Below are 22769 nucleotides of genomic sequence, written 5' to 3' on the forward strand. Positions count from 1 at the left end.
ACCCCCAGGGGTCACGGTCTGTGCACCAGGGGGTCCCCAGTAAACTAGTTCGTGTCACATTTTAGACTTTGAGCATATTGTTCTCTATTGGCTATTCTAAAAATAGCAGATCTACAAGCTCATAACGCGTCATTTGGTCACTGGGTGCCAGACTAGTGGGCGGCGACTTGCACCTGTCCGGGGACCCCACAGGGGTCCTTGGGGGCTTACCAGAGGATCCCCAGTAAACTAGTTCACACCACATTTTACATTTAACACTTTAACCATACTGCTCTCTATTGGTTATTAAAAATAGCAGATCTACAAACTCATAGCGTGTAATTTGGTCACTGGGAGCCAGACTAGGGTGCGAGGACCAACATCAGTTCCTTTCACCCACAGGGGTCAAAATCGTACAAAAACGTGAGCTTGTAGATCTGCTCTTTTTGAAACATCCTGAAAGGTGTGAATATTTTCACCCCATTCTATAAATGTCTTCCAAATCAGTGCTTCTCAAACTTTTTCATGTCAAGGACCCCCAAAATGACACGCGTTTGGCCGCGGACCCCCATCTCAGAATATCTTGTCCCAGTCACAAAAGTTCGCTTTTAAAAAGATGCATTCAAAATGTATTTGTAAAAAAAGAGAAAAAAAAGAAACATTATAAAAGAAAGAAAAAAAGATCTACAAGCTCACAGAGCGGCACTCGGTGCCGTGCTGTGAGCTTGTAGATCTGCTATTTTTCAATAGTTGAAGCATAAATAATGGTGTGTGTGTGTGTGTGTGTGTGTGTGTGTGTGTGTGTGTGTGTGTGTGTGTGTGTGTGTGTGTGTGGTGTTGTGTGTCAGTCAGTGAATGATGTATTTAATGCTTACTGTGTTTTTTCTTATCAGGTTTTCAGCGTCTCACTCTGGACACAAACACAGCAAACAGAAACCTCTCTCTGTCTGAGGACAACCTGAAGGTGACATGGGTGTGGGATGAGGTTCAATATCCTGATCATCCTGACAGGTTTGATGGACAGCCTCAGGTTCTGTGTACAGAGGGTCTGACTGGACGCTCTTACTGGGAGGTGGAGTGGAGTAGACCGGTTGAGATAGCAGTGACTTATAGAGGGATCAGCAGGAAAGGACAGGGTGATGACTGTAGGCTTGGATACACTAGCATGTCCTGGAGTCTGCTCTGTGAGCGGGGTCACAGTTACAGTGTCAGACACAATAGAAAGGAGACTGTCCTCCCTGTCAGGGCCTCTAGGGGCTCCAACAGAGTAGCAGTGTATGTGGACTGTCCTGCTGGGACTCTGTCCTTCTACACAGTGTCCTCTGACTCACTGACACACCTCAAAACCTTCCAGACCACCTTTACTGAACCTCTCTATGCTGGGTTCATGTTATGGGAACGTACCTCCTCCTCCTCAGTGTGTCTGTGTGAGCAGAGATAGAGTCTCTATGTGAGGGTGACATCAGGTCGCCATGGTTACTCAACATGTTTGAGTGAGTGCAGGTTGTCATGGTGACTCATGGACTCCATATTTGGGCATGAGTGACTCATGGTGACATCATAATGATAATGTAATCAGCAGCACAGTGACATCACACATTACAGCTCCTGTAGATTCAGTGTTTCTCTGACGTTGTCATGACAACACCCCCATGTGTTTGACCTTTGACCCCGGACACCCATAAGACAAGATTTGTGTCGTTAAAAATGTTACAAATTATATAAAAGAAACACGAACATTTTTTATTCATTTTTAATTGTGAATATTTGTGCAGGTCATTGAATATTTGTTACCTGATTCTATTCTAAACCGTTCTTCTAAATCGGTGGCCTAACACTTTTTCATTTCAAGGACCCCCAAAATTACATGTAATTTGCCACGGACCCCCATCTCAAAATGTGTTGTTCCAGAGACCCCCAGAAGCAAAGTTTGCTTTGTAAAATATACATTCAAAGGTTTGCACAAAAAATAAATAGCAGATCTACAAGCTCACAGCGCGTCATTTGGTTGTTTCATGCCAGAGTGGTGTTCGGTGACCTCCATGCGTCTGGGGACCCCATGAGGGTCGTGGACTGCATACCAGGGGGTCCCCAGGAAAAGTAGTTAACATAGCATCACAATCATTTGAACCACTTTATCTATTTGTATGTTGGCTATTCAAAAACAGCAGATCTACAAGCTCACAACGCGTCACAAAAAAAGTTAAACTTTTTTTTTTCTTCTTTTTTTTAAATCGTAACAACACAAATGTTGTTTGGGGGTCCCTGGTACAAATATGTTCAAATGGGGGTCCCTGGTACAAATGTGTTCAAATGGGGGTCCCTGGTACAAATATGTTCAAATGGGGGTCCCTGGTACAAATATGTTCAAATGGGGGTCCCTGGTACGGATATGTTCAAATGGGGGTCCCTGGTACAAATATGTTCAAATGGGGGTCCCTGATACAAATATGTTCAAATGGGGGTCCCTGGTACAAATATGTTCAAATGGGGGTCCCTGGTACAAATATGTTCAAATGGGGGTCCCTGGTACAAATATGTTCAAATGGGGGTCCCTGGTACAAATATGTTCAAATGGGGGTCCCTGATACAGATATGTTCAAATGGGGGTCCCTGATACAGATATGTTCAAATGGGGGTCCCTGGTACAAATATGTTCAAATGGGGGTCCCTGGTCAAATCCATATTAATGTCAAACTCTATGGTATAAAATGAGTCGTCACCACAGGGAGCTTTAGATCTTAGATTAGATCAGATAGAAGTGCACAAACCTCCACTCCACACATTTATAAATATGGATCATAAATACTGTCCATCAATGATGATGATGTAAATATCAGTGTCATACTTGTGTCTCTTATGTTGATACAAACTCATATTTTATCTTGTATTTTTGATATTTTTACACAATAGACAGAGATAAAGTGTATATTTGATGATGTAATTGTCACAGTATCAATATTGTTTCTTGTATATAAACCTTTATACTGAACCACTTGAACCCCATATACTTTATTGACTGGAGTTCCCCAGGGTTCTGTAATTGGTCCCCTGCTTTTCCCCACCTCTACACCAAATGTCTTGGGTGAAAACAGCAGATCTACAAGCTATCTGATAGCTAAGATCTACGTCACAAAGCAACACATTGTGAGCAGTGTTAATTTTGACAGATCATTTGTGTCATATTTTAGTAATTCTGAAAAGTTTTAGTTTTAGTCTAGTTTTAGTTGACTAAATCAGGGGTTTTCAAAGTGGGTGACGGGGCACCCTGGGGTGCCGCGACGGCAGTCCAGGGGTGCCGCGAGATCATTTGATAATATTTGGAATTTATTTGGACACTTGAAGAACTTGAAGTACAAATTTATTTTCAGTCAGTTCTAACCAAAATGGCTATTATCTCAATGTTTTCCTCGCAACGTAATCACTAAAATATCATCACTGTCGGGCAGAAACCTCTGTCGCACAAAACTAGTGAAAACAGCTAATCTACAAGCACGTTTTGTGCTTATAGATCTGCTGTTTTCACTAGTTTAGTAAATTTTATAGGCTAGATGATAAATACAAAAAGAAAGGTTTTGGACATACAAGGTTTCCACCCGACAACGACGATATGCTATAAATATAAGGTGCTGGGAGTGAAAATGATAATGTAGGGGTGCCTCGGATTAAAAAAGATATTGATAAGGTGCCCTGAGACAAAAAGGTTTGGGAACCCCTGGACTAAATAACATTAGACTTTAGTCGACTAAATCTACAGTTGATTTAGTCGACTAAAATGTATTTTTGGAGGTCTGTGATGACGTCATAATGCTCACAGTGTGTCTGTGCCGTGTTGTGAGCTTGTAGATCTGCTATTTTCAGTGTGCAACACCCACACACACAACCAAGCATAAAATGACTTGTCTTTTAGTTCTACTGGATCTCTTCTCCACGAGTCCTTCCATGACATTTTAGACTAGTTTTTTATTTGTTGAAGAAATGTGCACTTTGTCAAATATTAGTCATACAGAAGATCATTATACCATTATTTATCTTTCATTGAATATTAATGTGATTCTGTTGTCATCGTTCACATGTTATTGTATGATCATGATGTTATTGTATGATCATGATGTTATTGTATGATCATGATGTTATTGTATGATCATGATGTTATTGTCTGATGATGTTATTGTATGATCATGATGTTACTGTATGATCATGATGTTATTGTATGATCATGATGTTATTGTATGATCATGTTATTGTATGATCATGATGTTAATGTGTGATCATGTTATTGTATGATCATGATGTTATTGTATGATCATGTGTAGAAGTAATAATTGTTTAATAAATGTATCGTACTGAAGTAATTAAAGCGGGTCATGTTTGCGTGTTTAGAATTGTAACGGCTGAAATCAATAATATATCAGTATTCCGATATTAACCTGCGGGCCGCATTAAGTGAAGGTGGGGGCCGCATGTGGCCCCCGGGCCGCCAGTTGCCCATGTATGGTCTGGATTAATGGAGTGTCTGCTAAATGACTAAATTGTTTTAGATAGTTTAGAATTGTAACGGCTGAAATCAATAATATATCTGTAGTGAAGGTGGGGGCCTCATGTGGCCCCCGGGCGGCCAGTTGCCCATTTTACTTGCCTGAATTATAAATTGTAAAGTACGCAAACCGCGTATATACTTTATACAACCGGGTACTGAAAAGTCCCGCCCTTTGAAACGTCCCATCTGCCTCTGTTGGCCATAGCTGATTTACATCTACTTGTAGATCATAAAAGTGAAAATAGCTGCTTGTAGATCAGCTATTTCACCATTCGTCTTATACTATTTGACGATTTGGCAAATGTTGGAGCAGTTTTTAATAGTATAGTTTGTTGATAATTCTTTTATGCCGTTCTGTGCTCTTTTTTTAACCCATTTAGGCCTAACCCTAAATCAGAAATTAGCCTACAAAAACAAATATGTTGCAACATACTGTACATGTACTGTACATGTACTCCCATACACTAAAATGTGTTCCCGGGCCTGAACGGGTTAATTTCGTTTCAAGTCCTTACGTTGTCACTTCACCGTCATCTGGGGACCCCCTGGGGGTCCCAACCCACAGGTTGAGAACCACTACAATACTAGGGATAATATAATACGTTATTAGAATAATTAACGGATTGATAAAAAACACCCAGGAGTCGCTAGTTGATGCCATGGTAACTTTTATGTTTGTATCGTCCAATCAAACGTCAGCTTATAGTCAGGACATTATGACATCACAGTAACATTTCATACAGCACGTTGATGACATCAGCTGTGAACACACACATGACGTGTTGTTTGTTTACTGGAAAACAGCCTTTAAATGTTTTAATCAAACTGTCTTCAATGTTTAAATGTTTTAATCAAACTGTCTTCAATGCTTTAAATGTTTTAATCAAACTGTCTTCAATGTTTAAATGTTTTAATCAAACTGTCTTCAATGCTTTAAATGTTTTAATCAAACTGTCTTCAATGTTTAAATGTTTTAATCAAACTGTCTTCAATGCTTTAAATGTTTTAATCAAACTGTCTTCAATGTTTAAATGTTTTAATCAAACTGTCTTCAATGTTTAAATGTTTTAATCAAACTGTCTTCAATGCTTTAAATGTTTTAATCAAACTGTCTTCAATGCTTTAAATGTTTTAATCAAACTGTCTTCAATGCTTTAAATGTTTTAATCAAACTGTCTTCAATGTTTAAATGTTTTAATCAAACTGTCTTCAATGCTTTAAATGTTTTAATCAAACTGTCTTCAATGCTTTAAATGTTTTAATCAAACTGTCTTCAATGCTTTAAATGTTTTAATCAAACTGTCTTCAATGCCTCGGAAAAAACCCCAACCCCAATCTTACCTCCTTCACTTGACAGATGTTTTCTTTTTAGGAAATTAAACGTTTTAAAACCATTTTAAATCAAAACTGTCGGTTTATCTCCGTCATCCCCATCTGGGGCATATTTGATCAATTACAAAAATTAAGAAAAAGGTATTTAAACAAATAAAAATGTGAGCTTGTAGATCTGCTCTTTTCACATTCTGTCGTGCGAGGAAGAAGAGAGGGCAGAAGTGTTACCATTTTCAAATAAAAATAACAGTACGGTACATCTTTCCTGGTGACGCGTAACAAAATAAAATGTCAAAAACAACCGTGTAAAAATAACCCACATCCAAATCACACAGAAGAAACAAAATAAATGAAAAGTCAGTGGTTCTCTCTGAGTAAAATGCCCACAACAATGAAAATGGAATGTCTTAAAAACAATCAAAATCAAATTTAAAAAACAAAAGAACTGAAATACGAGGCACAAAACATCTTTCTTTTAAACACACAACGTTGTCAGCTCTTTAAAGGACAACTTTTTTTTTTTGTTTTTTACAACAAGGGTTCATATTTTAGATTGTCATTAAAAAAAGAAAAGATGAGTGTTAAAATGTTTTCATTTACTGCTTTCTAGTTTCTAGATTTGCATGCATGTTCCCAGGATGGGGTCATGCGTACAAGTGACTAAATATGTATTTTTAGACACAATAAGCCCATTCCCAGGACGCACCACAATCTTTCATGGGCAGATGTGACTTATGGGGATGAGTAGTGTGACTGTAAATAGTAACAAAGAAATTGCTGGCTTATTGTGTCTAAAAAAACATATTTAGACACTTTTACACATGCCCCCACCCAACTGAAATCAAAATACTAACATCACTAAAACAATAGAAAGCAGTAAATGAAAGCATTTTATCACTCATCTTTTCATTTCTCTAAAAATTACAATCTAAAATATGAACCCTTGTCGTAAAAAGTTGTCCTTTTAAAGTAATCCTCCTTTCCTCTCCTATGCTCATTTATAAACTCATCTCATCAATAGTCACGTCTTCTCAAACTCTATTCCTCTGAATTAAACCGGCTTACATTTAATTTCACGTGCGCCACAGATGTCTTATTAATAGTCCTGACTCGATAACCTGAAATAAAAAGACGATTGCCTCTTTTTCTTCTTAATAAAAACGAATCATTATTTCTCAGGGAGATTTGCAGGTCTTTTTCTATCGTCTTGAGGCTAAACTCTCTAGTCTAGAACTAGTCTCTCCCCTGCATTGTGTGTGGTTGTGTCGCCCCCTCTAGGCCACGTAGGGGAAGTGCAGCAACACAGCCTGTCCAGGTTTCAGGGTGAACTTGCTGAGGTCCAGCATGGATTCTGCTTCCAACGCTGGGTCTGTGGACAGCTTCACCTTGGCCTGGACTGGTAGACCAAATTTAGCTGTGAACACACACATTTCAACCATTTATTTCAACCATTTATTATTGTTATTTTTTTAAATGTTTTTTATCCCACGATTTTTGCAACCCATTTTTCTCACCCGGTGACTACCTAACCTGTAGTCCTGGTTTCCGCTCTCCCCCTGCCGCGCCAGGGGACATGGGCTGGCTAGGGGGAGGTAGTATAGAAACCAGGACTACTGCATGTTTTTGTGTGAGGGCCTATGCCCAAGGAGACACGGGGAGAACATGCAAACTCACCACAGAAAGGCCCTATCGCCAACCCCACCTAGGGTGTGGGTGCTGATGACGCGGGTGGAGGAACACGCCCACAGCGCCCACAGCTTCCCCCGGCGGGAATCGAACCCAGGACCTTCCAACTGTGAGGCGAAGTGCTAACCACTGCACCACCGTGCCCCCTTAACCATTTATTTATGTCCACATGAGAGATACAGTACAAGGACTAGGGGTGGGCGATATGGTGATAATTATCGTTGAGACGATACAATGTCTCCACGATATGCCTTTTCAGAGGTATCGTATTTATCCTGATACAATTGAGGGAGCCTTGTAAATAATCCTGTTTAATCGTTAATACAGAGAATCATTGCAGAATTTAAAACTTTGGTCTAAATTTTGGTCTAAATCAGTAGTTCTCAAACTTTAAAATGTCGAGGTCTCCACTTAACTCTGACAGTATACAAATGAAACCAAATGGACCCGTAATTGGTTTCATTTGTATACTGTCAGAGTTACATACTTGTAAAGTTCAATTTAGACCTCCCAAAAGGAACCCAGAGAGTCTGGTTTTTGTCGAGTAACTTGAAAAAGAACCATAAAACCAATGTGAAAAAGAATCGTGATAAAATGGTGTATCGTGATACAGCTTGGGAAAATATTGTGATATTGTATTTTTCCATATCGCCCACCCCTACTACAGTACCTGTGTCCAGGCTTCACAGAGAGGTATTTTAGACTAGAGGTATTTCTACTCTAACTACATGTACCTGTGTCCAGGCTTCACAGAGAGGTATTTTAGACTAGAGGTATTTTTACTCTAACTACTGTACCTGTGTCCAGGCTTCACAGAGAGGTATTTTAGACTAGAGGTATTTTTACTCTAACTACAGTACCTGTGTCCAGGCTTCACAGAGAGGTATTTTAGACTAGAGGTATTTTTACTCTAACTACCAGTACCTGTGTCCAGGCTTCACAGTGAGGTATTTTAGACTAGAGGTATTTTTACTCTAACTACTGTACCTGTGTCCAGGCTTCACAGAGAGGTATTTTAGACTAGAGGTATTTTTACTCTAACTACCAGTACCTGTGTCCAGGCTTCACAGTGAGGTATTTTAGACTAGAGGTATTTTTACTCTAACTACTGTACCTGTGTCCAGGGTGACAGTGAGGTATTTCTACTCTAACTATTGTGCAGGGAGAGGTATGTTTAGAACCATAGACATAGAAAGGTAGACGCCTCCTTCGGCTAGGGGGCGTATGCATTGAGCAACCAAGGGAATCTTCGTCGCTTCCGTGTTCATTGCTTCCGCGTGCGTCACACATACAGAGGTCGGTAAGCCAATCAGAGGCAGGTGGGGGCTGGTCTTTACGTATGCAGCCTATAAGAACAGCTGAGCAGCGCAACATCGGAACTGGCTCTGTTGAATTGAATGTGGTCCTCGGATAAGTCACGGAAAAGACACGCTGTGATTGGCCAGTAGTCACTTTGACTGACAGCGTTCCCTTAGTTTTTTCAGGAAGTCCGGTCTAGAACTTTTGCACATCACTCCAATTAACTGCAGAGGCGAACGAGGCATCTAGCTCTTTATATCTGTGTTTACAAGTACCTGTGTCCAGGCTTCACAGAGAGGTATTTTAGACTAGAGGTATTTTTACTCTAACTACTGTACCTGTGTCCAGGCTTCACAGAGAGGTATTTTAGACTAGAGGTATTTTTACTCTAACTACTGTACCTGTGTCCAGGCTTCACAGAGAGGTATTTTAGACTAGAGGTATTTCTACTCTAACTACTGTACCTGTGTCCAGGCTTCACAGAGAGGTATTTTAGACTAGAGGTATTTTTACTCTAACTACTGTACCTGTGTCCAGGCTTCACAGAGAGGTATTTTAGACTAGAGGTATTTTTACTCTAACTACTGTACCTGTGTCCAGGCTTCACAGAGAGATATTTTAGAGGTATTTCTACTCTAACTACTGTACCTGTGTCCAGAGTGACGGGGAGGTATTTTAGAGGTATTTCTACTCTAACTACAGTACCTGTGTCCAGGGTGACAGGGAGGTATTTTAGAGGTATTTCTACTCTAACTACAGTACCTGTATCCATGGTAACGGGGAGGTATTTTAGAGGTATTTCTACTCTAACTACAGTACCTGTATCCATGGTAACGGGGAGGTATTTTAGAGGTATTTCTACTCTAACTACAGTACCTGTGTCCAGGGTGACGGGGAGGTATTTTAGAGGTATTTCTACTCTAACTACAGTACCTGTGTCCAGGGTGACGGGGAGGTATTTTAGAGGTATTTCTACTCTAACTACAGTACCTGTATCCAGGGTGACGGGGAGGTATTTTAGAGGTATTTCTACTCTAACTACAGTACCTGTATCCATGGTAACGGGGAGGTATTTTAGAGGTATTTCTACTCTAACTACAGTACCTGTATCCATGGTAACGGGGAGGTATTTTAGAGGTATTTCTACTCTAACTACAGTACCTGTGTCCAGGGTGACAGAGAGGTATTTTAGAGGTATTTCTACTCTAACTACAGTACCTGTATCCATGGTAACGGGGAGGTATTTTAGAGGTATTTTTACTCTAACTACAGTACCTGTGTCCAGAGTGACGGGGAGGTATTTTAGAGGTATTTCTACTCTAACTACAGTACCTGTGTCCAGAGTGACGGGGAGGTATTTTAGAGGTATTTCTACTCTAACTACTGTACCTGTATCCATGGTAACAGAGAGGTATTTTAGAGGTATTTCTACTCTAACTACAGTACCTGTGTCCAGGCTTCACAGAGAGGTATTTTTACTCTAACTACAGTACCTGTATCCATGGTAACGGTGAGGTATTTTAGAGGTATTTCTACTCTAACTACTGTACCTGTATCCATGGTAACGGGGAGGTATTTTAGAGGTATTTCTACTCTAACTACTGTACCTGTATCCATGGTAACGGGGAGGTATTTTAGAGGTATTTCTACTCTAACTACAGTACCTGTATCCAGGGTGACAGAGAGGTATTTTAGAGGTATTTCTACTCTAACTACAGTACCTGTATCCAGGGTGACAGAGAGGTATTTTAGAGGTATTTCTACTCTAACTACTCTACCTGTATCCATGGTAACGGGGAGGTATTTTAGAGGTATTTCTACTCTAACTACAGTACCTGTATCCAGGGTGACAGAGAGGTATTTTAGAGGTATTTCTACTCTAACTACAGTACCTGTATCCATGGTAACGGGGAGGTATTTTAGAGGTATTTCTACTCTAACTACAGTACCTGTGTCCAGGGTGACAGAGAGGTATTTTAGAGGTATTTCTACTCTAACTACAGTACCTGTATCCATGGTAACGGGGAGGTATTTTAGAGGTATTTCTACTCTAACTACAGTACCTGTATCCAGGGTGACAGAGAGGTATTTTAGAGGTATTTCTACTCTAACTACAGTACCTGTATCCAGGGTGACAGAGAGGTATTTTAGAGGTATTTCTACTCTAACTACTCTACCTGTATCCATGGTAACGGGGAGGTATTTTAGAGGTATTTCTACTCTAACTACTCTACCTGTATCCATGGTAACGGGGAGGTATTTTAGAGGTATTTCTACTCTAACTACTCTACCTGTATCCATGGTAACGGGGAGGTATTTTAGAGGTATTTCTACTCTAACTACAGTACCTGTGTCCAGGGTGACAGAGAGGTATTTTAGAGGTATTTCTACTCTAACTACAGTACCTGTGTCCAGGGTGACAGAGAGGTATTTTAGAGGTATTTCTACTCTAACTACAGTACCTGTATCCATGGTAACGGGGAGGTATTTTAGAGGTATTTCTACTCTAACTACAGTACCTGTGTCCAGAGTGACAGAGAGGTATTTTAGAGGTATTTCTACTCTAACTACTCTACCTGTATCCATGGTGACAGAGAGGTATTTTAGAGGTATTTCTACTCTAACTACTCTACCTGTATCCATGGTAACGGGGAGGTATTTTAGAGGTATTTCTACTCTAACTACAGTACCTGTATCCAGGGTGACAGAGAGGTATTTTAGAGGTATTTCTACTCTAACTACAGTACCTGTATCCATGGTAACGGGGAGGTATTTTAGAGGTATTTCTACTCTAACTACAGTACCTGTGTCCAGGGTGACAGAGAGGTATTGTAGAGGTATTTCTACTCTAACTACAGTACCTGTGTCCAGGGTGACAGAGAGGTATTTTAGAGGTATTTCTACTCTAACTACAGTACCTGTATCCAGGGTGACAGAGAGGTATTTTAGAGGTATTTCTACTCTAACTACAGTACCTGTATCCAGGGTGACAGAGAGGTATTTTAGAGGTATTTCTACTCTAACTACTCTACCTGTATCCATGGTAACGGGGAGGTATTTTAGAGGTATTTCTACTCTAACTACTCTACCTGTATCCATGGTAACGGGGAGGTATTTTAGAGGTATTTCTACTCTAACTACTCTACCTGTATCCATGGTAACGGGGAGGTATTTTAGAGGTATTTCTAATCTAACTACAGTACCTGTGTCCATGGTAACGGGGAGGTATTTTAGAGGTATTTCTACTCTAACTACAGTACCTGTGTCCAGGGTGACAGAGAGGTATTTTAGAGGTATTTCTACTCTAACTACAGTACCTGTGTCCAGTGTGACAGAGAGGTATTTTAGAGGTATTTCTACTCTAACTACTCTACCTGTATCCATGGTAACGGGGAGGTATTTTAGAGGTATTTCTACTCTAACTACAGTACCTGTATCCATGGTAACGGGGAGGTATTTTAGAGGTATTTCTACTCTAACTACAGTACCTGTGTCCAGGGTGACAGAGAGGTATTTTAGAGGTATTTCTACTCTAACTACAGTACCTGTGTCCAGGGTGACAGAGAGGTATTTTAGAGGTATTTCTACTCTAACTACAGTACCTGTATCCATGGTAACGGGGAGGTATTTTAGAGGTATTTCTACTCTAACTACAGTACCTGTGTCCAGGCTTCACAGAGAGGTATTTTAGAGGTATTTCTACTCTAACTACAGTACCTGTATCCATGGTAACGGGGAGGTATTTTAGAGGTATTTCTACTCTAACTACTCTACCTGTATCCATGGTAACGGGGAGGTATTTTAGAGGTATTTCTACTCTAACTACAGTACCTGTATCCATGGTAACGGGGAGGTATTTTAGAGGTATTTCTACTCTAACTACTCTACCTGTATCCATGGTAACGGGGAGGTATTTTAGAGGTATTTCTACTCTAACTACAGTACCTGTGTCCAGGCTTCACAGAGAGGTATTTTAGAGGTATTTCTACTCTAACTACTCTACCTGTATCCATGGTAACGGGGAGGTATTTTAGAGGTATTTCTACTCTAACTACTCTACCTGTATCCATGGTGACAGAGAGGTATTTTAGAGGTATTTCTACTCTAACTACTCTACCTGTATCCAGGGTGACAGAGAGGTATTTTAGAGGTATTTCTACTCTAACTACAGTACCTGTATCCATGGTGACAGAGAGGTATTTTAGAGGTATTTCTACTCTAACTACTCTACCTGTATCCATGGTGACAGAGAGGTATTTTAGAGGTATTTCTACTCTAACTACAGTACCTGTATCCATGGTAACGGGGAGGTATTTTAGAGGTATTTCTACTCTAACTACTCTACCTGTATCCATGGTAACGGGGAGGTATTTTAGAGGTATTTCTACTCTAACTACAGTACCTGTATCCAAGGTGACAGAGAGGTATTTTAGAGGTATTTCTACTCTAACTACAGTACCTGTATCCAAGGTGACAGAGAGGTATTTTAGAGGTATTTCTACTCTAACTACTCTACCTGTATCCATGGTAACGGGGAGGTATTTTAGAGGTATTTCTACTCTAACTACAGTACCTGTGTCCAGAGTGACAGAGAGGTATTTTAGAGGTATTTCTACTCTAACTACAGTACCTGTGTCCAGGCTTCACAGAGAGGTATTTTAGAGGTATTTCTACTCTAACTACTCTACCTGTATCCATGGTAACGGGGAGGTATTTTAGAGGTATTTCTACTCTAACTACAGTACCTGTGTCCAGAGTGACAGAGAGGTATTTTAGAGGTATTTCTACTCTAACTACAGTACCTGTGTCCAGGCTTCACAGAGAGGTATTTTAGAGGTATTTCTACTCTAACTACTCTACCTGTATCCATGGTAACGGGGAGGTATTTTAGAGGTATTTCTACTCTAACTACTCTACCTGTGTCCAGGCTTCACAGAGAGGTATTTTAGAGGTATTTCTACTCTAACTACTCTACCTGTATCCATGGTAACGGGGAGGTCTGCGTCGCCCCAGTTGCTGGCGGAGACGAAGCGGTCGCTCTGGTCCCACAGCCTGAGGAACACCATGTGGGCGGGGCCAGAGGAGAGCGCAGTGTAGTCTCCGTGCAGCAGGGAGCGCTCTTTCCCCCGCAGGTCGCTCAGGGACTTGAACCACTTGCGCGTGGCGGCGCGCTCCTCCCTCTCCGCCTGCGGCACAAAGACGTACGTTTGTGGTTAGGAAAAATATGTTGTTTTTCATCAAACATCGTATCATGACTTTATGGGAATGTTTTTTGAAAATGTCACGTGCGGCACGCACGCGCACACGCACACGCACACACACACACACACACACACACACACACACACACACACACACACACACACACACCTCGGCGGTCTGGTTGAGGGCGGTTCCCTCGGCGGGCGCCTCCTCTGTGTCCCAAAGCATCATGGGAGATTTATCACCCTGAGGAGAAAGGAGAGAATGTCACTATGATGTCACTATGATGTCACTATGATGTAAGGTTCAACCAAAAACTAAGGAAAAAAAACCAGGGGGTCCCCAAATTATTTTGGGGGGTCCCCAGATGATTAACTTAATGTGCAACATTGTTTTCTCACTCAACAGTAAACAAACCAACATAAAGTTAAAGTGTATAGAGGGTATCTGCACATTTCTAAAGTGACAATTTAACCCATTCTGGACGGGTACACATTAAAGTGTATTACAGTATATACAGTATGTACAGTATATACAGTATGTACAGTATGTAGTACACTAGGGCATTAACCAAAAAAGTCGACAAGTCGACTCAGTCGACTTCAGTACACAAGTCGACTCCCACAAGGGAAAGTAAAAAAAAAAAACAGAACACTATCATTATCGGTGCTCCTGTGTGTGCATGTGTACAGCATTCAAACAGTAGGATTGTTTATTGTCAAGGACAGAATGATCCTCTCCTTTTCTGACTGTGTTTTCTCAGTGGAATTAAGCTCAGGGTTTCGGGTTTTGTCCCCCCCCCCCCCCCCCCCCCTCCCCCCCCTCAATGTGATGACGTCATCAAACAAAGTCGATTTCAACTCAACTTTTTACTGAGTCGAGTCGACTCGCAAAAATCACGAATCGTTGCCCTGTACAGTAGTTTTTGAAAAAATATTTTATGTTTTTCAGATGTATTTCTATGAAAGCCAAAGGTGTAAGCTATCAAATAGTTTTGGAATTGTGTTTCTAACTGCAGAGGCTGAGTAATACGTTTTCCAGAAAAACAGTGGGCAATTTTCAAATCGGACTTGGGTCTATAAGGCTTTATTCAAATTGGACTTTGGCCTAAATGGGTTAAGGACTTGTTAATACCTCTAAAATGACACGTTAAACATTGGCCAAATTGTCAAATATTAGAGGCAGAAATTGTGAAAATAGCAGATCTACAAGCTCACAATGCCTCGCAACGCGAGGCATTGTGAGCTTGTAGATCTGCTAATTTCACAATATAACCATTTTATACAAAATGTAATGCCTCACCTCTTAGTGCTCGTCAGGGTGGGGGGTCCCCAGTTAAAATATGATTATTTTGGGGGGTCCCCAGTTAAATAAATATGATTATTTTGTGGGTCCCCAGTTATGATTATTTTGTGGGTCCCCAGTTAAATAAATATGATTATTTTGGCGGCCCCCAGTTAAAATAGAATTATTTTGGGCGTTCCCCAGTTTAAATATTATTTTTTGGGGGGTCTTGGCCTGAAAAGGTTGAGGACCCCTGGTGTAACCCTCTCACCTGAGCGCTCAGTCTTATCTTGTCTCCGTACATGATCCCGGGGGTCCCCAGCCCTCAGTACATGACCCTGGGGGTCCCCAGCCCTCACATGACCCTGGGGGTCCCCAGCCCTCACATGACCCTGGGGGTCCCCAGCCCTCAGTACATGACCCTGGGGGTCCCCAGCCCTCTCACCTGAGCGCTCAGTCCTATCTCGTCTCCGTACATGACCACGGGGGTCCCTGGCAGGGTGAGCAGCAGCAGCTGGTACAGACGCACCAGGCCGGGTCGCCCGGCGGCCATCTTGGACAGGTGCTCGCCGCGGCTGGCGCCCAGACCCCAGGCCACGCCCCCCTGACTGCCGGCGGCCAATAGGTCGTCCACGGCCTTGATGCGCTCCTTACCTGTTAAAGAAAAGTAAAAGAGGTTCATTTCAATTAATCGACTCATTAACTAACGTATTTAATTAACTAATGTATTTATTGCCCTGACCACAGAATCCAGAGAAGCATTTGATCGTATATATATATATATATATATAGATGACAATCCCTCTTATGTTAGTCTCGCGAGGCCAGACTGTTGCCTCCGTGATTTGGGCAAATGCTCCCGGCATACAGTCTGGCAAACGGAAATAGAAATGATGAGTGCGAGATAAAGCGGATGTGACGCAACCGCTCCCTTGGTGCAGCAGCAATAACATGTCCTACTGGAAGCGTTATGTCTCCTTTTAAAAAGAATTGGGGTGTTATTTCGTCTTTCTCTGGTGTTGTTGGTGTTACCTCCATGATGTGTTCAAACGTTTTCTTAAACTATACACACATAACAAGAATAGGCCACTCGAATGACTTTGTCTGAGCTATTGTGTTTCTGTTATGTTTCCAATGGGACTACAGTTCAGTGCAGCAGTGGCTACTTCTGATACTCGCCGTTCGGGAAGCTGCCGTTCCAGACTCTCTATAGCATGCGGAGATTGTGGAATAGTTGTCTGGCTACACAAGACTACTCTTAAAAGGCCCATTCCCACTGGGCCAGATAAACAGATAAAAATATATCTTTCTCCATTCAATTCAGTTAATATCAGTATCTTACCATCCACTTGAATGGGAAAATATATTTATCTGTTTATCTGGCCCAGTGGGAATGGGCCTTAAGGCTTGTCCTGTTGTTCGGGACGAGTAATACATTATTCCGGACAAGTTAATTGAAAATGTGGCTCTTGGTTTCACTTTTTTATGTGACGTCCTGTTTGTGCTGTATGCAGACTATGGACTGCCCATATATGGAGTGGAGGGAGCAAGTTACAGTCCTTTTGTTATTCATTCTAATTCAATGTTTGACTCCTATGCATCCATTTAAGACTGAAATTACTGTGAAATGTCACATTTTTATCCGGACAAGAAGCCCTTCACGCCCCGCCCACTCAGCAACTTCCTGGTGCTGACGTCACGCTTTGAAGGGTAAACCCTGCTAAAAGCCCATAGAGTTAACACAGAAATCGCAAACGTAATGCAATTTCCAAATAGTAAAGTATAAAATACGACTAGCATGATCAAGAACACAAGATAGTAAAAGGCAAAAAAAAGGCTAAAAGGTAAAAGGCTTTAAGTCCAGTGATTTCTGTGTTAACTCTATGGGCTTTTAGCAGGGTTTTACACCACAACATGTACAGTACCTGGCTGTTATAATAGTGAACCAGCAGTGGTGGTCCTCAAATAACCAACAAGGTCATATGTCAACGGCAGCAGAAGTGAAATGTACTTGTCCAAAGGACAAGTGCCCAAAAGGTTAACCTGTCAAGCCCTGGGTATAGAGGTAACAATGACACTCTTTAAAGCATACATGGGCAACTGGCGGCCCCCACCTTCACTTAATGCGGCCCGCTGGTTAATACTGGAATACTGATATATTATTGATTACAGCTGTTACAATTCCAAGCATGACCTGCTTTAATTCCGTCAGTCTATATTAGTAGCTTAATGACTAGCATAGTAGTATTAAAATGTATTTTTTTTATGTCCAATGTAGGTATTTGTATTTAGGCTCATAATGTTAACATGAGTATATAACTAAATGCGTTTGAAATGTTTTGTTACATTTCAGGATTCCAATTCAAAAGAAGCAAAAAATAACAGATCTACAAGCTCAAAACGCATCGCAGCGCGATGTGTTTTGAGCTTGTAGATCTGCTATTTTTTGCATGAGACACTAGAAAGTGACAAAGTAGGACGTAGCAATATGCAATGTGGCCCTCTGGAGTGAAGGTGGAAATATAGTGGCCCTCACCATCATCAAAGTTGCCCACCCCTGCTTTAAAGCAAACTCTATCCACGAGTTTCCAACGCCCCATAGTGCATTGCGCAGACGTCTGCACCGAGCTTCCGGCGCCGATTTACAAGCTCACAACGGGTTGCATCTGCGACGCGACGTGAGCTTGTATGTCTGCTGTTAAACCCGGAAGTTTGGTCCCGATAGTCTCCAGTAAACTCCCGCGGAAACTTGTGGATAAATAGTCATTCTTGTACATGAATCCCCTCCGGGACCCCTGGGGGGTCCAGGGACCCCCTGTTTTAGAGCCAGGGCTGAACGCTTACCATCACTGGGGCTGATGAGCAGGTCAGAGAGCAACAGGTCCACCTTGGAGGAGTTGAGATGGACAGAGACCTGCTCTGATGTCTGGCCCTCTACCACTCCCATCAACATCCTAGGAGAGAGAGAGAAAGAAAGAAAGAGAGAGAGAGTTAACTCATTTCCCGCGATCCCCGTCGAAACCGTTGATTTCCCGCTGTACCACGCTGCCATGCCCGTCGATCCTGGATATTTAATTAGCTTTAACCCATTTAGGCCTAACCTATAGAATAGGGCTAAATCAGAAATTAGCCTACAAAACAAATATGTTGCTACATACTGTACATGTACTGTAAGCCCCTCCCAAACAGCAAAATGTGTTCCCGGCCTGAATTATGAAACGATTAAAAGTATGGTCGCTGATTATAGCCGCTTCGGAGACTTTAGGCCCGCCCCCTAACTGTATCCGGTCGTATTTCCTGTTTAGACCGGATCTAGGTTTCCATATCCTCAGAGTTACTACAGGGGGTCCTCCAAATCTTTGAGTGATAGAAACCTTTTTTTTTTTGTGTGTTGTGAACTTGTAGATCGTCTATTTTCGGCAAAAAGGTTTGATGTGAAGGGGAAAAAGAGCAGACTAAGTACAGAGTGAAAGGTCAAGTTTATTAACCGATTTAGTGCCATTCCCGAGATATCTCGCGAAATTCCCTTTGATGTTCGAGGTGCCATTCCCGAGATATCTCGCGAAAAGTAATATATTACTGTAACGGCGGTTATATTACCGGATACAATGGCGGAAGGCCCAGAGCCGAAATCCGTCGCTGATTCATCATCATCACGGCTCCACGAGCACAAAATAGTCATCCCATAACATTGAGGTGGACGGGGGATCTCATCTTTAATGTCCATTATCTCAAAACTACACTTTAGAAGCGAAGATGGAGGCAGATGCTCGCTTATATAACACATGGTGAAAAGCTCCGAGCCGATCCGCCATGACACCACGTAAACAATGATAGATTCCGGCGCAGGACGCGATGACGTCAGACCGGAAGTGTTTGCGCTGTGGACTTCTGGCCTTCAAAATAAGAACGGGAGTGAATGGGGCCTGAGGGAGGCGCTCTGGACATTATAATCCGTTAATGTCTGGGGCTCAGAATGGGTTAAGTATTGACGGTTCAAGTGGTTAAATATCTGAAAACACCAATTAACATGAATCCAAAATACACTGATGATTTTGCTGTCAAAAAATTAAACTATATGGAATCTATGAACAGGTTGTGGGGGTCCCTGCTTCATCTCTCTCTCTCAACTAAGGGGTCCTTGGCCTGAAAACGTTGAAGACCCCTGCAATAATGTTTACAGATCCATATAATTAATGGATCCATATAATTAAAACCAGCTGTGTTTGGAGGAATGCGTAGCAATGGTTCATTTATATTCAAGAAGTCTGTTTATGTCATCACGCAGCCTTTTATGGACCCTTGAAAAAAATAAAAAGTAATCAATACAATTACTACAAAGAACACAAATTGATAAGTTGCAGCAGCCCTAGTTTACGATTCCCGATGTGGCCACAAGATGTCAGCCTAACATTAAGTTGTATGTCAGAATGGACTGTTCCAACTATAGCCTCTCTCCACCTCTACATTCACAATGTGCTGCCTTAGCTTGCCCTGCACGTTGCTTCAAGGAGATCAACCCTTTCCCTTCGCCTCCCCTTTTCTCTGAGTTTGTGTAGAGCAGGGGCTTTCAAACTTTCTCAGGGCTTTCCATTTCATTCATTTTCTCCTCTGTAGTTTGGAAGATTCCCGAACCCAGATGCGGAGTGGAAACGGGGTCGATCTACTTGGAGCGACGTGTGAAAGATAGACAGGCGCTCCCACACTAAAACCCCACCCCCACCCAAAACAAACACCACCCACCCACCCCTCACTGCGCTGGAATGTCTGTGATCTCTGCCTCCTCCGCCCAGACACAATGTTCCCACACCCCCACCCTGCCCCCCCACCCTGTCTCCACCCAACCAGACAGACGGAGAACTTCAAACTGTCTCCTTTGTGAAAACATTGACTGTTTAGACTGCGACCTTTGGTTTGCCAACGGGCCTGAGCTGCTTGTGTCCATTCTGCATCTAGCTTAAGGCAAGACCCAAATTCAGAGTGTTTTTTTTGTTTTGTTTCTGGGGGTCCCTGGAACAACATATTTTGAAATGGGGGTCCGTGGCCAAACACCTATCATTTTGGGGGTCCTTAACCACTGATAATAGGCCCATTCTACAAATGTCTTCTACAGTTTCCTGAATAAGCCTTATGTTGCTCTATGAGTGGTTCTCAAACTTTGTCATGTCAAGGTTCCCCCAACGCCAGAAGCAAATATTTTAGTTTAAAAAGTCTTCACTCTATTCTGCATCTGGCTTAAGGTCTCAAACCCGCTGGCAAACGCCAGGTTGCCTTCAGACCAGCGGTTCGCTAACGCTTCGCGCTCGTTTGGCCTGGGACCCAAAACTAGTGAAAACAGCAGATCTACAAGCTCACAACGCGGCGCGAAGCTCAGGCTAGATCGGCCATTTTCACTACTTCATAAAAGGTTTTCTAATTGATGGAATTCTTAGATTTCTTGGTGAATCAATAAGTTCCAGAGTCATACGTACTTCTTCTTGGCGGTCTTGTCCTCCTCGGTGCGGTTGGCCTGGACGGCGGCCTGGACCTTGGACCAATCAGGAGAGGCGCTGGCCGCGCTGAGGCCGTTCACCTTGATGCCGTCCACACCCGTAGCCAACCAGAACTCTGCTGCCGTCTGGACCAATAGAAACACAGGAACACACTTTTAATGTTTAGCCTTGGAAACACGTTCTCTCTGCTGACATGTGTGGACTTGGGAGGGATGCATATGATTTTTAACGATTCCATTTTCGATTCTGCTTATCGATCCGATTCTCTTATCGATTCTCATTGGGCGGGGGCAGAGAAGAAGAACAATTTCATTTACATGTTCTTTTATACGATATTCTCTGAATGCAAAGCATCTGTGGCCATCCATTGCTGCTATAATAGTACAGTGCTTGCAGCCTTTTTTGTATTTTGAAATACAAAAAAAGATTTCAAATACATGTATTTCAAATTCTGCCCATCTCTGCTTGCAGCCTTGTTGGAGGCTGCCTGGTCAGAACTAGTGGCCAATGTTGTTTCTACCTCCTCCCCTCCTTATGCTCCTCCTGTCATTATCTTATTTTATTTATTTTTTACCCCCCAAAACATTTTTTTTTTTTTTTTTTACAGTGTGCTCAATTCAATGTCGGCTGCTCCCTGCGGAGTTGTGCAGTTGTTGGCAGGCAGCCATCTTCTATAGTTTGGATCAACGGATTTACAGGCTTTTCTTTCTTCAACGTGTGATTTTTCTTCAGTGACGGACGGCCAGCGCAACACTTGTAGAACACCTCACCGATATAAGCAACCAAACACTTTGTTTTGTTGTAACTTCTGGGTGAACGTATTCATTTATTTATTAAATAGCCGGGAAATAAAGCAGCATAATGTCTGTCTCAGCGGTCGTTATGAAGAAATAACATCTCTTCAGGATGATAAAGCCATGTCCGCTCTGCGTCGGTGGCTGATCATTCTGTCTGGATTGTATTTCTGGATAATGACCGCTGAGCCAGACATTATCCCATACATACAGTACATGTCTAGAACTAGGTGTTTTCTATGTGCCCAGGCTTACCGTAACCTTATCCAGAGCATTGGGCAGGTCAGAGAACCAGACGTCACTTCCTTTGTAGTTTGGTGTGAGGTCCAACACCACGGAGATGCCTGGAGAAAACCATTCATTCATTAACATTTAATAATTAACCGACACCACAGAGATGCCCAGAAGGACAAACACAGGTTAATTAGTTAGTCAGTCAGTTATAACCCAACATCACAGATGCCTTGGGGAACATAAACACATTCATTAGTTATTTAGTAATTACCCAACACCTCCAGAGTGGTGTCTAGTGTATAGAGGCTATCTGTGCATTTATAAAGTGACAAATTTAAGGACTTTTAATACCTCTAAAATGACAAATTAAACATTGGCCAAATTGTCAAATATTAGAGGCAGAAATTGCGGGGGGGGGGGGGGTCTCCAGTTAAAATATGATTATTTTGGGGGGTCCCCAGATAAAAAAAAATATAATTTTGGGGGGTCCGCACTCCTCAGTTAAAATATGGTTATTTCGGGGGGTCCCCAGTTAAAATATGATTATTTTGGGGGTTAGTAGAGGACCCCTGGTGTAATGAGTGTGTGTGTAGGTACGTACCCTTCTTGTGTGCCTTGTCCAGCAGTGACCTGAGGTCCTGCTCGCTGCCCTGCTCAGCATCGATGCTCATCAGGTCCAAGGTGCTGGCCTGGTCAGTCTGGACCGTGTGCAGAGGACCCAGGACCAGACCCTTCACCTTCAGCTGGTTCAGAGAGTCCAGCTTCTGCTCCACACCTAGAGAGAGAGAGAGAGAGACAGAGAGAGAGAGAGAGAGAGACACATTTTAGGCGCCGGCTACACGGAGCTGGATATTTCTGAAGCTAGACATTTAGTTGTGCTGTTGGGGCTTGCAGCCACATGAAGCTGGATATTTCGGCTGCGAAGCT

General features: G+C 42.2%; 1 protein-coding gene across 2 annotated transcripts in view; it reads right to left on the reverse strand.

The window, feature by feature from the left end:
* Nucleotides 1–22769, reverse strand: part of slc3a2a (solute carrier family 3 member 2a) — a 78050-nt gene that overhangs the window by 45496 nt on the left and 9785 nt on the right. Inside the window, exons 4-11 of one of the 2 annotated variants that reach the window (XM_080742086.1) lie at nt 22444–22617; nt 21864–21952; nt 20794–20939; nt 18167–18276; nt 15768–15976; nt 14207–14284; nt 13812–14022; nt 5703–7265 (exon numbers count right to left, since the gene is read on the reverse strand). In XM_080742086.1, coding sequence (XP_080598212.1) covers nt 7126–7265; nt 13812–14022; nt 14207–14284; nt 15768–15976; nt 18167–18276; nt 20794–20939; nt 21864–21952; nt 22444–22617 — 1157 coding nt within the window. In that variant the 3' untranslated portion in view covers nt 5703–7125. Of the gene's footprint in view, nt 1–5702; nt 7266–13811; nt 14023–14206; nt 14285–15767; nt 15977–18166; nt 18277–20793; nt 20940–21863; nt 21953–22443; nt 22618–22769 lie in introns of those variants that run through there. The other variant, XM_080742087.1, reaches the window with a different exon arrangement.

The sequence above is a fragment of the Nannobrachium achirus genome (assembly GCF_963921795.1).
Source record: "Nannobrachium achirus genome assembly, chromosome: 14".
NCBI lineage: Eukaryota > Metazoa > Chordata > Actinopteri > Myctophiformes > Myctophidae > Nannobrachium > Nannobrachium achirus.